Here is a 15,085-nt window from a genome sequence, read left to right on the forward strand (position 1 = left end):
CTGGAAATACTTGCAGAAGCTAATGCAAAATGACATGCACTGTGTACAAAGTAACAGCAATATTGTAGGATGATCAGCTGTGAATGACATATCTATTGTCAGCAATACAGTGATCCCAAGACAAATCTGAAGGACTTAGGATGAAAAATGCTCTCCATCCCCAGAGAAAGAACTGATGGTGTCTTAATACAGATTAAAGCATATATATGTGTATATATGTGTGTGTGTGTGTGTGTGTATATATATATATATATATATATATATATGTATATATATATATATATATATGTATATATATATATATATATTTTTTTTTTACACTTTATTTTTCTTGAGGTTTTTTTTATGTTTTCCACAACATGATTAATATGGAAATATGGTTTGCATGACTATGTAGTATAACCTATATTGAATTGCTTGCCTTCTCAATGTGGGGTATGGGGAGGTAGAAAGGGAGAGAATTTGGAACTCAAAGTTTTAAAAATGAATGTTAAAATTTGTTTTTACATCTAATTAGGGAAAAATAAAAATACTAAGCAAATTTTTAAAAATCATGCAACTCATACAACCTACAGTAACTTTTTGAGTATATAACATGTCATCGATGTAATTTTTTTCTTTTTTCTTTCCTTACCAATAGCTACAAATGTATCCACCAGAGCCTGGAAGACAATAATAGGTGTCCCAAGTGTAACTATGTTGTGGATAATATCGACCATCTTTACCCTAATTTCTTAGGTGAGTATTTGGAAATGGTTTCTTTTAGATGCCATTTATTGTGTAGTACCTGATAATTAAGATTTCTTAGAGATGCCAAGTTAGAGACAAATAACTCTAGTATTTTGTTGCTATAAGACTTGTCTGTACCTGTTAGAAAAGCAATACTTTAACTGTTTAACCTAAAACTAGTATTTTGTGCAATGTCCTGTTTGCTTTTTTTAGGATGTATACATCTGATTAGTGGATGTTGCTTTTGTAGTGGTTGTCTGTTTCTTTTTGAGGAAAGCTAGGTGAATAAAGTGCTGGACTTGGTGTAAGGAAGATTCCTTAGCAGCTTATTAGTTCTGTGATCCTGGGCAAATTACTTATTCTCACTAAGCCTCAGTGTATTTTTTTTATCTGTAAAATGGTAATAATAATAGCACCTTCTTCATCTGGTTGTTATGAGGATCAGTTGAGATAACACATGGAGCACTTTGCAAACCTGAAGGTGTTTTGCTAATTGAATAATACTGTTTTAACTTCATATGGATAAAATAAGGTTACATTACGTAAGTAAATGTTTTCAGCTTTTATTCTTCTTACAAAACTTTATAATGATTAAAGAGATATAAAGTTAAATTCAGTTCTCTCTTTGCATCAGTAAAAGTTGGAAGGAACCCATTGAGTCTGAATGGCTGTAGTCAATTTAGAATCTAAAATCCTTGGTGTAATAGCATATTATAGAGTCTTTTTTATGTAAGATGTAGTTATGTGTTTTTTAAAGATTAAATTCCATAGTAAGGAAAGATTATTATGTCAGAGTAGAAATGTATCACTAGGAATATAATTTAGACAATCTAATTTGTTAAAAGATCTTTACATAGCATATATGGTATAGTTAAAGATTTTCTAGGAATTATAATAAATTTAACATTCCTGCCTTGTATGGAATTTTGCTCTTGATTTTTTTTTACTCTTTTTGCATCTTTATGCTTTTCCTCTCCCATGGGCTCTTTGATTTTATACATACATACATACATACATACATACGTACATACATATATACAAACAAGAGGTATTCCTTGGTAGGTAAATGGTCAAAAGATAGATATAAATATTCCTACACTCACATTATATATCTAAGTTCCTTATACATCTTGGACATCAGTTCTTTATTGGAGAAATTTGCTGCCAAGATTTTTCCTCTTGCTAATTATTTCTGTTCTAATTCTAACTGTATTACTTTTGTTTGTATAAACAGTTTTCAATTTCAGATGATCAAAATTGTCCATTTAGTTTCTTGTTAAACTTTCTATTCCTTGTATAATCAAGAACTCTTCCCTGTGCATAGTTGTGAAAGGTATGCTGTATCATATCTAAGTGATAGATTTAGATTTCTTAATTCCCTTTTAGGTTCCAAATAGAAATTTAGATTTCTGTTCTAAGAATAGGTTTCTTAGAATCTATTTCAGATTTCTAGAATAAAGAGTCTGGAATTTTAAATTTCTTTTTAGGACCATGACTTCTTGTTTATAATTTTGTTAGTTTTTTTAGGATGAAATGAGGCATGTTCAGGTCCCCAAATATTGTACTTTTTCTATTTCTCTCTGTAATTTGAGTAACTTTTTCTTTAAGAACTTGGATGCTTTTCCATTCAATGCATATATATTAAATATGGATATTATTTCATTATCTATGATGCCTTTAGAGGCATTAGGTGGTACAGGGGGTAGAGTACTGGATCTAGAGTCAAGAAGACCTGAGTTCAAATGTAGCTTTAGACAATTGCTGGCTTTGTGACCTCAGGCAAGTCGCTTAAACTCTGTCTGCCTCAGTTCCCTCAGCTATAAAATGGGGATAATAATAGCACTACTCTTCCAGGATTTTTATGAGAATCAAATGAGATAATATTTGTAAAGCATTTAGCACAGTGCCTGGCACATAGTAGATGCTTAATAGATGCTTGTTTCCTTCCTTCTTTCCTTTTGTTAAGTATACTGGTTTTTCTGCTTCTCCCTTTTGGTTGTATCTTTTTTAATGTTCCTATTTTCAGATTAAATTGCTATTCCTGTTTTTTTCAGTTTGCATGAAGCATAATATATTCTCCTCCAACTTCTAATTTTAATTCTGTGTAAATATGTGTGTGTATGTGTGTGTGTGTGTGTGTGTGTGTGTGTGTGTGTTTGTGTTTACTGTAAGGAGCATATTGTTAAATTGTTTTCTAATCCATTCTGCTGCCCTTCTCTATTTTCTAGGTGAGGTCTTCTAATTTACATCATTGTTATTGTAATTTGCATATTTTTCTTCATATCTTTTTATACTTTTTCCTCTTTTTCCTCCCAGCCCATTCTTTATAAAGTTGTTGTTGTTGTTTGTCCTTGTTTGTCCTTGGTTCTTGAAGAGGCCATGACATCAGGGAGGTGATGCCATGACATGTAAGTGAATTGGATTTTAAGTGAGGGAGGGCTGTGCAAAGTCACCAGCTTCACTTTCTCCTCTGGAGCCATCTGGGTCCAGTGGTGAGATTTAAACAGGATGGACTGGAGATGGCCCTAGATGCAGTGGAGACCTTGGCCTTTTTAAACTAAGGTCTTTAATAGGTTTCAGTTTGACTGAGGTAACACCCATTCAGTGATTAAGGCTAGGTAAGAAATGAGCTCTTTATTAAAGAAAGGGATAGAGAAAGAGAAGGAATTTGATCAGTACTAGTTATCTATAATTTATATGGTCTTTTAAATCTGTCCTTTATGATAAACTCAGAAATTGAAGTTTTCCATGTGACAGCTCCTTTTCCTAACTCTATTCTCCTTCTTAGACTCTATTTCCTTTATCCTTTTCCATGTGTATTTCTCTGTTGAGTTACACACCGAACCTTGTATGTCTCTCTGTGTGTATGTGTGTGTTTTCATTCCTTCTTTGTTTTGTTCAGATGGGGTCATGTGATACTGTTCCCCAGACTACTTTCTTTATGTTTATAGACTTTTCTTCTTATGTGCCCCATTTATCTGAAATAGTAAGCTCCTGTGTTCTTCCTCATTTATTCCATACTGTGTTCTTTTCTGTACATTTTATTTCATTTAAAAAACTGAAAAAGACCGTCACTCAGGCCTTGTTTTTGTTTTATTTCCTTCTCTCTGTAACCCGTGAAGACATAACACATCCCTTCTCCGTTGTTTGGTCCCCTCTAATTATTCTATGTATTTACCTTCCTATGTTTCTCTAGCCTGCAGTCTTTGCATTTCATATTGTGTCCTCTCCTTTGGTATTTTCATTAAGAATGATTGAAAGTTCCCTATTCTATTTAAAGTCCATTTTTCCTCCTGTGTGATCACTTTTACAGGATAAGTTATTCTTGGGTTTAAGTGGTTATCTTTTGCCTTTTTGTATGTTATATTCTATGATTTTCTCTCCTTTAGGTAAGTTGTGGCCAAGATTTGTTTGATCATGACTATGGTTTCTTGGTATTTGAATTTTTTTTCTGCAGGTTAAAGAATTATTTTTTTGCTTTGCCTTTTGGAAAGATTAATATCTTTCCAATAACATTCTTGGGACTTTTCTGTTTGTGGTTTCTTTCAACAGGTGATTGGTAGATTCTTTCTATTTTCACTTTGTTCCCTTGGTTCTAGTAGATCTGGGAAGTTGTTTTTGTTTTGTTTTTTTTTTGGTCTTTGATTTCAAGGATTTTGGTGATTCTTAAATTTTCTCTTCTGTTTTCTCAGTTTCTGATGGTAGGTATTTTAAATATTCTTTTTTTTGGTTTTAAGAATTTGTTTCTTTATGATGTTGTCATTTTCTAAATTGTTCTCTTGGTTCTATTAATTTCATTCTGCTTCATTTCATACTTTCCTGGATTCTCTGAAATTATCTCTTTCTTCCTTTCTTATGGCATAGTAACATTCCACTAGTTTCATATACCACAGTCTCCAGTATTTTCTTCAGAATATAAGAGGCAATCTAAGGCATCCCCTTATAAGGTATCACTAATTCCTGAAAATAAGGCCTTATTTGGTTTCTTGAACATCATTCACCCTGGTGTAATTTTTTTTCCTACTTCTTTTTTTTAAATATAAATTTATTTATTTTTAGTTTTCAGTATTCACTTCCACAAGTTTTTGAGTTTCAAATTTCTCACCCCTCCCCCCACCCCAAGATGGCATGCATTCTGAATACCCCTTCCCCTGGTCTACCTTCTCTTCTATCTCTCTCCCCTCCCTTCTCTTATCCCCTTCCCCTTCTATTTTCCTGTAGAGCAGGATAGACTTCTGTACCCCATTTCCTGTATTTCTTATTTCCCAGTTGCATATGAAAATATTTTTTTTAAACATGTGTTTTTAAAACTTTGAGTTCCAATTTTTCTCCCTTCCTCCCTCCCCACCCACCCACCCTCATTGAAAAGGCAAGCAACTCAATATAAGTTGTACATGTGCAGTTATGCAAAACACTTCCTAGTAGACATGTTGTGAAAAACTAAGTCTATTTCCCTTGATCCTATCCTGCCCTCCCATTTATTCTATTCTTTCTTTTGACCCTGTCCCTTCTCAGAAGTATTTGCTTCTGATTGCCCTCTTTCCCAGTCTGCCCTCCTCTCTATCACCCCCCTGCTTTCTTGTCCCTTTCTCCCCCTATTTTCTGGTAGGGTAAGACAGATTTCCATACCCAATTGAATGTGTATGTTATTCCTCCTTAAGCCAAATCCTATGAGAATAAGATTCCCTCATTCCCTCTCACCTTCCCCTGTTTCCCCTCCACTGTGAGACTTTTCTTTTCTGTTTTTTTTTGTGAGATAATTTACCCCATTCTACCTCTCCCTTTCTTCTCTAGTATATCCTCTCTCATCCCTTAATTTTATTCTCCAGATATGACCCCTTAATCTTCAACTCACCCTGTGCCCTCTATCTATCTATCTATCTATCTATCTATCTATCTATCTATCTATCTATCTATCTGTCCTTACATACATATATACAGTTTTTTTCCTTCAACTACCCTAATACTGACAAAGTTCTCATGAGTTATAAATATCATCTTTCCATGCAGGAATGTAAACAGTTCAATCGTAATAAGTCTCTTATGATTTCTCTTTCCTGTTTACCTCTTCATGTTCCACTGAGTCCTGTATTTGAAAGTCAAATTTTCTATTCAGCTCTGGTCTTTTCATCAGGAATGCTTGAAAGTCCTCTATTTCACTGAATGACCATTTTTCCCCTGAAGGATTATACTCAGTTTTGCTGGGTAGATGATTCTTGGTTGTAATCCTATCTCCTTTGCCCTCCGGAATGTTATATTCCATGTCCTGCGGTCCTTTAATGTAGAAGCTGCTAAATCTTGTGTTATCCTGATTGTGTTTCCACAGTACTTGAATTGTTTCCTTCTGGCAGCTTGTAATATTTTCTCCTTGACCTGGGAACTCTGGAATTTGGCTATAATATTCCTAGGAGTTTTCCTTTGGGGATCTCTTTCAGGAGGAGATCTGTGGATTCTTTCAATTTCTATTTTGCCCTCTGGTTCAATAATCAGGGCAGTTTTCCTTGATAATTTCTTGAAAGATGATGTCTAGGCTCTTTTTTTGGTCATGGCTTTCAGATAGTCCAATAATTTTTAAATTCTCTTTCCTGGATCTATTTTCCAGGTCAGTTGTTTTTCCAATGAGATATTTCACATTGTTTTCTAATTTTTCATTCTTTTGGATTTGTTTTACAGTGTCTTGATTTCTCATAAAGTCACTGCTTCCAATTGCTCTATTCTAATTTTTAAGGAAGTATTTTCTTCAGTAATCTTTTGGACTTCCTTTTCCATTTGGCCAATTTTTCTTTTTAGGGCATTTTCTCCTCATTGGCTTTTTGGACCTCTTTTGCCATTTGGGTTAGGCTGTTTTTTAAGGTGTTATTTTCTTCAGTATTTTTTTGGGTCTCCTTTAGCAAGCTGTTGACTTGTTTTTCATGATTTTCTTGCATCACTCTCATTTCTCTTCCCAGTTTTTCCTCTACTTCCCTTACTTGCTTCTCAAAATCCCTTTTGAGCTCTTCCAAGGCCTGGGACTGATTCATATTTTTCTTGGAGGCTTTGGATGTAGGAGCTTTGACTTTGTTGTCTTCTTCTGGTTGTATATTTTGATCTTCTTTTCACCAAAGTAAGATAATATAGTCTGACTCTTTTTGCGCTGCTTGCTCATGATCCCAGCCAATTACTTGAGTTTTAAACTCTTGTTAAGGTAAGAGTCTGCTTCCAATGTGGAGAGTGTACTGTCCCAAGCTTCAGGGGTTTGTGTAGCTGTTTTCAGAGATACTTAGGGACCTGTAAATTTTCAGTTCTTCCAAGGTGGTATGATAAGGGGAGGTGTTTACTCCTTTCCTGGCCTGTGACCACAAGTATTCCTTTCTGTCCCGTAACTGTGAGGAGGGGTTCCTCTCCACAGCCACTACAAGCTCCACCACGCCAGTGCTCCTCCTCACCCCAGCACTGCCGCCCAGAACTGTGACCCAGATCCACACACGGGCAAAGCAAGAGATTCCTTCCTGAGCACTGGCAAAGAGATCCCTGCAGTCCCTCTCTGATCAGGCACTGGATTCCCCCTCAGTCTGTTGGCCGGAAGCTCGGGAAGCAGCTGCTGCCTCCCGCCCCCACCCAGGACCACACTCTTGGGAATGGAGCTGAGACCCCGCCTTCCTCTCTGACCACCGACAGAAACAGACTTTTCCCACTGACCTTCTAAGTTGTCTTTAGCATTAGTGGGTTGAGGAGTCTGGAAACCTCCACAGCTGCCTGCGATACAGTCATCTGAGGCCTGCTCCAGGTTTGCTGTGGCCTGCGCACCCACGCTGCGCTGCGCTCCCAGCCCTGTGTGATACACCTTTCTGATCAATCATCCGGGTTGTCTTGGGCTGGAAATTTGTTTCACTCTGTCTTTTTGTGGGTTCTGCTGCTTCAGAATTTATTTAGAGCCATTTTTTATGAGTATTTGGAGGGGTTTGGGGGAGAGCTCAAGCAAGTCACTGCTTTCACTCTGCCATCTTGGCTCCGCCCCCCTTTTTCCTACTTCTTACTGGAGTAGCTGTTGAGGAGCTCACTTATTTGACTTTCATTCAGACAGCCATCATTCAGGCAGGAAGTCTTGTCGTCACTATCACTGTCACCATCATCATTATTAGCTCTCCTTTTCTTTCTACTCCTCCATTAAAAAAATTTAAAAAACCCCAACCTTCTTTGTAACAAATTAGTATAGTCAAGCAAAACAAATCCAAACAGTGGTTCTGTCTGAAAATGTGTATCTCCTTTGCACCTTGAGTCCATTACTTTTCTCTCAGGAGCTGGGTATCATTCATCATCGTTAGTCCTTTGGAGTCATGGTTGGTCATTGCGTTGATCAGAATTATTAAGTCTTTCAGAGTTGTTTCTCTTCGTAGTATTGTAGTTGTTGTATGTGTTGTTCTTCTGGTTCTGCACATTTTACTCTGCATCATTTCATAGCACCAAAGATTTAATACTTGAAGCCCAATCTGTGATCTTATAGATGAGGAGACATAGATATGCTTGTATAAATATGGTTTTCCTGTGTAAAGAAATAGTCCCGTAGTCCCTTTCCAAATGATTTTGTTGTTGTTGTTTAGTTATTTTTCAGTCGTGTTTGATTCTTCCTGACCACATTTGGGGTTTTTCTTGGCAGAGATACTAGAATGGTTTGTCATTTGTTTTCTCCAGCTCGTTTTACAGATAAGAAGACTGAGACATATAGGGCTAAGTGACCTGTCCAGGATCACACAGCTAGTAAAAGTCTGAGGCCAGATTTGAACTCTGGAAAAGGGGACTTCTTGACTCCAGGCCTGGAACTCTATCCACTCTGCCACCTAGCTGCCCCAGAAGACAAGGCCTTATAATTGGGGAGCAAAGGCATAAAGATTTAATACAGTGACTGAGACATAATTATGCATTAATATTATTTACCTGTGTAAGTCCAAGTAATACAGTATAGGCAAATCGAGAATAAGATAGTATATAATAGGAAAACCCACTTTTTTTGTTTGTAGTTACCATTTTTTTGTCCAAAGGCTTGAGATTATTGGGGGGGAGGTGCGCACGTGCACGCATGCATATGTGTGTTTGTGTTTTGACACTGACATCTGCTAATGGGTTGGTAATATGACTGCTAAGAAGTCGAGACACATGATTGGGATATTAGAGTGGTAACTGACTTAGTGATGTTAGAGATCTTTTCAGGCTTTGAGATCCATTAGTGGATCCTGAGCTACTAGTTGGAGACAGTTTGTTTCCCTTCCTTCCCTTAAGGGTCTTCCTCTTCCCTCAGCAAGGATAGAAATAGACAGGCATAAATAAACAACAGTTCATATGAGAAAATCCTAGGGATTTCATTGTACTGCAAGCTTAATAAGTGTGATGTGGTAACCAAAGCAAGTCAAACAGTTTTAGTCTACATTATTAGAAACATAATGTCCAGAAATATGTAGATAGCAGTCATGGTATACTAACCATGGTTAGACCACATCTGAATTCTATCCCTTTTAATAGTACAGTAATATTCCACCCCTTAGTTTTATTTTTTAGCAATCATCCCTTCATATTCAGCTCACCGTGTACCCTCTGTCTGTGTCTGTCTGTCTGTCTGTCTGTCTATCTATCTATCCATATAATTTTTTCTCCTCCAACTACCCTAATACTGAGAAAGGTCTTATGAGTTACAAATATTATCTTTCCATGTAAGAATGAAAACAGTTCAACTTTAATAAGTCCTTTATCATTTCTCTTTCCTGTTTACTTTTTCATTCTTCTCTTCAGTTTTGTAACTGAAAGTCAGATTTTCTATTCTGCTCTGGTCTTTTCATCAAGAATGCTTGAAAGTCCTCTATTTCATTGCATATGCATTTTTTTCCCCTTGAAGGATTATACTCAGTTTTTCTGGGTAAATGATTCTTGGTCTTAATCCTAGCTCCTTTAATCTCTGGAATATCATATTTCATACCCTCCAATCCCTTAATGTAGAAGCTGCTAAATCTTGTGTATTACTGAACAGGTATTATGTTTATTTCAGTAGATTTGCCCATTCTTTGAAATGGTTAATAGTAAACAAAGCAAGAGAAAAAGTCCATATTTTCTGCTTTATGTAAATTATTGTATGTTTTGTGTTTATGAAATTAAAATGATTCAGCCAATTAAAATAGCCAAGCCTGATACATATAAAATGATAAATTCTTTTTCTTCCCAGTGAATGAACTCATTCTCAAACAGAAGCAAAGATTTGAGGAAAAGAGGTTCAAGTTGGACCATTCAGTGAGTAGCACCGTATGTTTCAACTCTTTTTTTAAACTACATTTTATAACTCATTTTGTTTTTACCTAACAGTTTAATCTTAAGGAGATTAGAATAATTTATCATTGATCTAACTGAAGGAAATTGTTTGGTCTCTATAGGATTTTCCAAATAAAATTTTAAGAATTACCTACTTATAGTAATTTGTATTACTTATTTTGTTTGTGACTATCTGGAGCAATTAATGGGTAAAGTTAGTCTCCTTAAACTTTAAAATCTGTGAAAACAATGACCAAATTTTTAGTCAGCCTTTTTTTAACTACATAAGTGCCTAGTCAATTGTGCTTTTAGTAGCAGCCACTTAATAAGTATTGAATTTGATTAGAATAAGCCCTAATGAGAATGAAATGGGATTTTGAAGAAAAGAATTGAGATTGAGGAAAAGAAGATGAAATTACTGTGAGAAAAGATTTTTGATAATCTCTCCAAAAATCTTGTATTTGGGAGGACTGGTCCTAAATGGGTTCTAACTTACATTTGGGTGAAGGAACTATACAGTATCTCATCAAATAGACCCTTGAAAGAACTATTTGAGCTCACATTATCATTAGCAATAATAATAATTCCAGTAATAACTCATCCTTTAAACATTCTTTTAAAAAATACTGCTGTTTTTATTGTGCTGAATAACCAACTTAGTGTGATTTTTACTCTTTGGAGTCCTTTCACATATTTTATTCAGATAATCTGATCTGGAATTAAATTAAAGTCAAGTCTGTTTAATTCAATAGAGTATAGCCTATGAAACTAAAACATGGTCCCAATCATGCTCCTAGATGAGTAAGCAATGAAATATTGAGGGTTTTAAAGAACTTCCTCCTGCATTTGTACACCAATCCTTCAGATCATCTGTCAATTTGATCAGAAAGTGAAAATGAATTCCCTTTATTGTAGATTTTTGGCAGTGTAAGCAATGGCACTGCTTATATTTAATATGACTAACAATTCAGGAGAATGTGCTTCCTGTGAGAGTATAAACTCATCAAGGACCAATGCCATTTCTTAATTTTTGTTTATAATGATAGAATGTTTTACACAGAGTAGCCTTCTGATAAACATTTCTGGAATGAATGTTGTACAGCAGTGCATATGAGAACACCTCAAACTTGAACAATATCAGATTTTAACTATTAACATTAAAATTTGCAAAACACAAAATCCTTAGCTCTAAGAAAATATTTTATTTCTATCTAACAGACTGTTCTGATTAGACCCAAGTCATATGAAAAATAATTTTCTCATAACTTTATTCATTTCTCTATATTACATTTCACTAGAGTCTTGCATTATTTACTCTTTAGTTGTATATTTTATAGTTTGAGAGATATTTAAAGGTTTATGGAAATTGTTCCAAATTTCTATTGAACAGAAACTTTACAACAGATCTTATATATATAAATGTATACTTCTTTATGAAACACAATAATTAGTGCTTTAAAAAAGTACTAAGGACTGAAGTGCTTATTAAGTAGTTGGGCCTCAGTCTATGCCTGTCTCTGGGATGAGAATTGGATCAATTTTTTGTTTCTTTGCTTCTAGCATCAGTGGTGTAGTGTCTTAGTCATAGGCTTCTATCTTCAGAACCTTAAACCCTAGGTGATTTAAGATTTACATATATTCTATCACTTGCCATAGGGGTAGACATATTCAAGCCAAGGTAGTGAGCATGTGTAGCTTTTACTTGAGGGAAGAGGAGCTTTTTGGGAAAGAGGAAGGGCATTCTGTTTTTTAGATCAGAGCTACAGCCCTCCTTGTCTGGATGGAGAGAGAATATCCCTCCTAGGTTCTTACAGAAAATGTTCAGTTATTGGCTTCAAAGCAACTGAGTTTTCTCAGTGAACTTAATGGAGCACTAAAGACACTTTTTATTAAAATATAAAATCTTGAAATAGCTTTCTAACTTAGAGATTTAATTAATGCATCTTTTTTGTGTATGTTCTAGAATAATAATAATTAGCAGTTTATCACTTTATTTAAGAATGAATGACCGGTTTGATTATTTTTGGCATGAAGGTGCAAATGAAGAAGAGTCAAGATTTTTGCTATGAAAGTAGAAGGACATAGCCATGAGGGTGAAGACAGAATGTTTAAATTTCATCCAGAAGGCAATGTTGAGCCATTGGCAGGGAATCAGTGGCTTGGAATGTGGTAGTAGTATGTTTTTGAAGACAGCATAAAAAGCATAATGGAATCTTATAATTTAAAAATATATTATAGAAGCATGTAGAATATACTTTTTGTTAGTTAAGGTTTTGTATTTCCTCTCTCTTTTCATTTCTGCTATTTCAGAATGGCCACAGGTGGCAGATATTTCAAGATTTATTGGGAACTGATCAAGATAACCTTGACTTACCCAATGTCAACCTGATGCTGGAACTACTTGTGCAAAAGAAAAAACAGCTGGAGGCAGTAAGTGGAAGGGTTTTTTGGTTTGTTTTTTGTTTTTCTTGTTTTTTCTTTAATCTTGCCCTATATCAGGTTTGTTATTTAAATAGATATGGGAATAGTTTTAGAAGTAGGAAGATGATGTAATTCAATCTACCTTTTTTCCAGTTCAGGCAGGCAAAATCATTTCTTATTTTCATTAGCACCCCCTCTTGAATCAAAAGGCAACTATCAAAATTAATTTCTTTTTGCTGAAAATAAATGGAATAAGTAAACAAGGCTGTTGTACTCTGCATCACTTAAACATGTCTGGATTATTGGGTCTACTACTGATGGGTGCCACATTTCAGAAGGGACATTGACAATCTGCACTTATTCAGAGAAGGTTAACCTTGATGGTGAAGGGGTCTCAAAAACAGTGTTAGATGAAGAATTGGTTAAAGGACCTGGAGATGAATGTTTAGCCCAAAGAATAAAAGACTGAAGAGGAGATATGGATGCAGTCTTTAAAAAGGTTGATAGGTAAAAACACATTTAAATTGTTTTTCCGTGATCCCAGTAGCTAGAACTAGGCTCAGAGGGTAGAGTAAAGGTTAATAGAGAAATGTATTTCAACTCAACATAAGGAAAAAACTCCTAACATTTATAACTATCAAAAAGTTGAATGGGTTACCTTTGGAACTAGTGGATTTCTCTTCACTTAGAGGATTCTTTTTGGAGTATGGGTCAGACTAGGTGTCCAGTGAAGTCCTTTCCAACTAAGAAATGTGATTATGTGTTTTAGGAACAAAGTCTTTTTTGGTAGTAATAAATCTCAATTGCTTATATTTTGTATTAGTCTCAATAAAAGCTATGCCCCCTCCCCCACTGCCTAAAATTTGGCCCACATAAGATTTGAGTACTGCTTGTATTCAGTCTTATTTTTCAGCATATACATATGCGTGTATGTATATACATTCCTATTGAAAGAGTTTTCATTTTAGTGCCCACAAAAATATATTTTGAACACTATAGTAGTTGATATTAGTGGGGAAATTGAGAAAAAGTTAAATTTGATTTAGAGATAGCTTTTGAGAACTGCATTTTTGTATATATGCTTAATCACATCATGGCCATTATGTTCTTTTTAAAGCACTTTGAAATCTTTTTTTTTTCTTTTTGGTGAGGCCTTTGGAGTTAAGTGACTTGCCCGGTGTCACACAGCTAGTAAGTGTATGAGGTTGAATTTGAACTCAGGTTCTCCTGACCCCAGAGCTCTACTCACTGCACCACCTAGCTGCCCCCACTTTGAAATCTTAAACAAGAAATGTTAAAACTTTGTTATATAGCTGTCCTTCCAGTGGAAAAGCTGCCTTTTATCGTTAGGTTCAGAGTGTAGTCAGTCAATAAACATTCATTGTTTTCATTCATTTTTTCATCTTTGTATTTCTTAGACATATTTGATCACTTCCCCTTCTCTTGGCTTCTGTGACACTTCTCATTCTCTTCTTTGCCTGTCTGACTATTCCTTTGCAGTCTACTTCGCTGGAACATTCTTACCTACTGCCTCTTAAACGTGCCTGCTCACAGGGGTCTGACATCTCTTCTCTCCATGTTTTCAGAGATTGCTTCCAAATCTATATATTCAGTCTAGATCTCTTTCTTTGAATTCCAGTCTTCCATTTCTGTGGACTGATGAACTACTCTGAATAAAGGCTTGGCAAACCTCCAGACCATGACTCTTCTGTTGGTTCTGTTCTCTCTGCTTGTATCATCACTACCCTAGACCAGGCCCTTTTCTTGTCTAGACCATTGTAAAAACCTTCTAGTTGGTTCCCTTTCCTCAAGTCTTCTCTCTCCCTTCTGTCCCCTACTCTGATTTCAGAGTTGTCTTTCTAAAGCATAGATAGATGTGACTGCTTACCAGTGCCCAAGTCAAGAGGCTTCAGTGACTCTCTGTTATCTCTGATGGGGGTGGGGTGGGAGGAGTGTTTTAACAAATTAAAAAAAATCATTTTGATAACTTCATTTCAATATAATTAATTTCCTTTGTATATAATTTACTTTATGCTTTTGAAAAATTATTCTGACCTTCATAGGCTTCAACAGACTTCCAAAGAACTCTATTATACAAAAAAGGTTCGAAGCCACTGCTCTAGATTAAATACAAATTCATCTGATATTTAAAGCCTTTAATGCTCCAACCTTCCTTTTTAAATGGATTACACATTACTCTCCCTTAGGTACTCTGCTTCTAGTTGAACTGACTTGCTTTTTTCCTATTCAGGATATTTCAAACCCCTGCTGTGAATGCTTTCTCTCCTCATCTTTATCCGTTGGACTCTCTAGCTTTATTCAGAGCTCATTTTGTGTCACTGATTATATATGGCATCTCCACCTACCTATTGCATATATCATATTGGATGTTCTGAAGCATCTTAAACTCAGTATGTTCAAAACTGTACTTGTTTCTCCCCTCCCCTCTTTCCTTATTTTTTTCCCCTTTTACTGTTGAGGGGACCATGGTTTTCCTTATCACAGAGGCTTACAACCTAGGTGTCAGCCAGGAGACAGCTAGGTGGCACACTGAATAGTACCCTGGGCCTGGAGTCAGGAAAACGTGACTTCAAATCTATTTCATCTACTTACTAGCAGTGTGACCCTGGGCACAACAGTTGACCTCTGCCTCAGTTTCCTC

General features: G+C 35.7%; 1 protein-coding gene across 1 annotated transcript in view; it reads left to right on the forward strand.

Annotated features, from left to right (window-relative positions):
- COP1 (COP1 E3 ubiquitin ligase) overlaps nucleotides 1–15,085 on the forward strand; it is a 202,432-nt gene that overhangs the window by 37,800 nt on the left and 149,547 nt on the right. Inside the window, exons 3-5 of the mRNA XM_020984279.2 lie at nucleotides 641–738; nucleotides 9,920–9,996; nucleotides 12,313–12,432. Of these exons, the coding sequence (XP_020839938.2) occupies nucleotides 641–738; nucleotides 9,920–9,996; nucleotides 12,313–12,432 (295 nt within the window). The remainder of the gene's footprint in view (nucleotides 1–640; nucleotides 739–9,919; nucleotides 9,997–12,312; nucleotides 12,433–15,085) is intronic.

The sequence above is a fragment of the Phascolarctos cinereus genome, unplaced genomic scaffold, assembly GCF_003287225.1.
Source record: "Phascolarctos cinereus isolate Bilbo 61053 unplaced genomic scaffold, phaCin_HiC Scaffold_5;HRSCAF=322, whole genome shotgun sequence".
Taxonomy (NCBI): Eukaryota; Metazoa; Chordata; class Mammalia; order Diprotodontia; family Phascolarctidae; genus Phascolarctos; species Phascolarctos cinereus.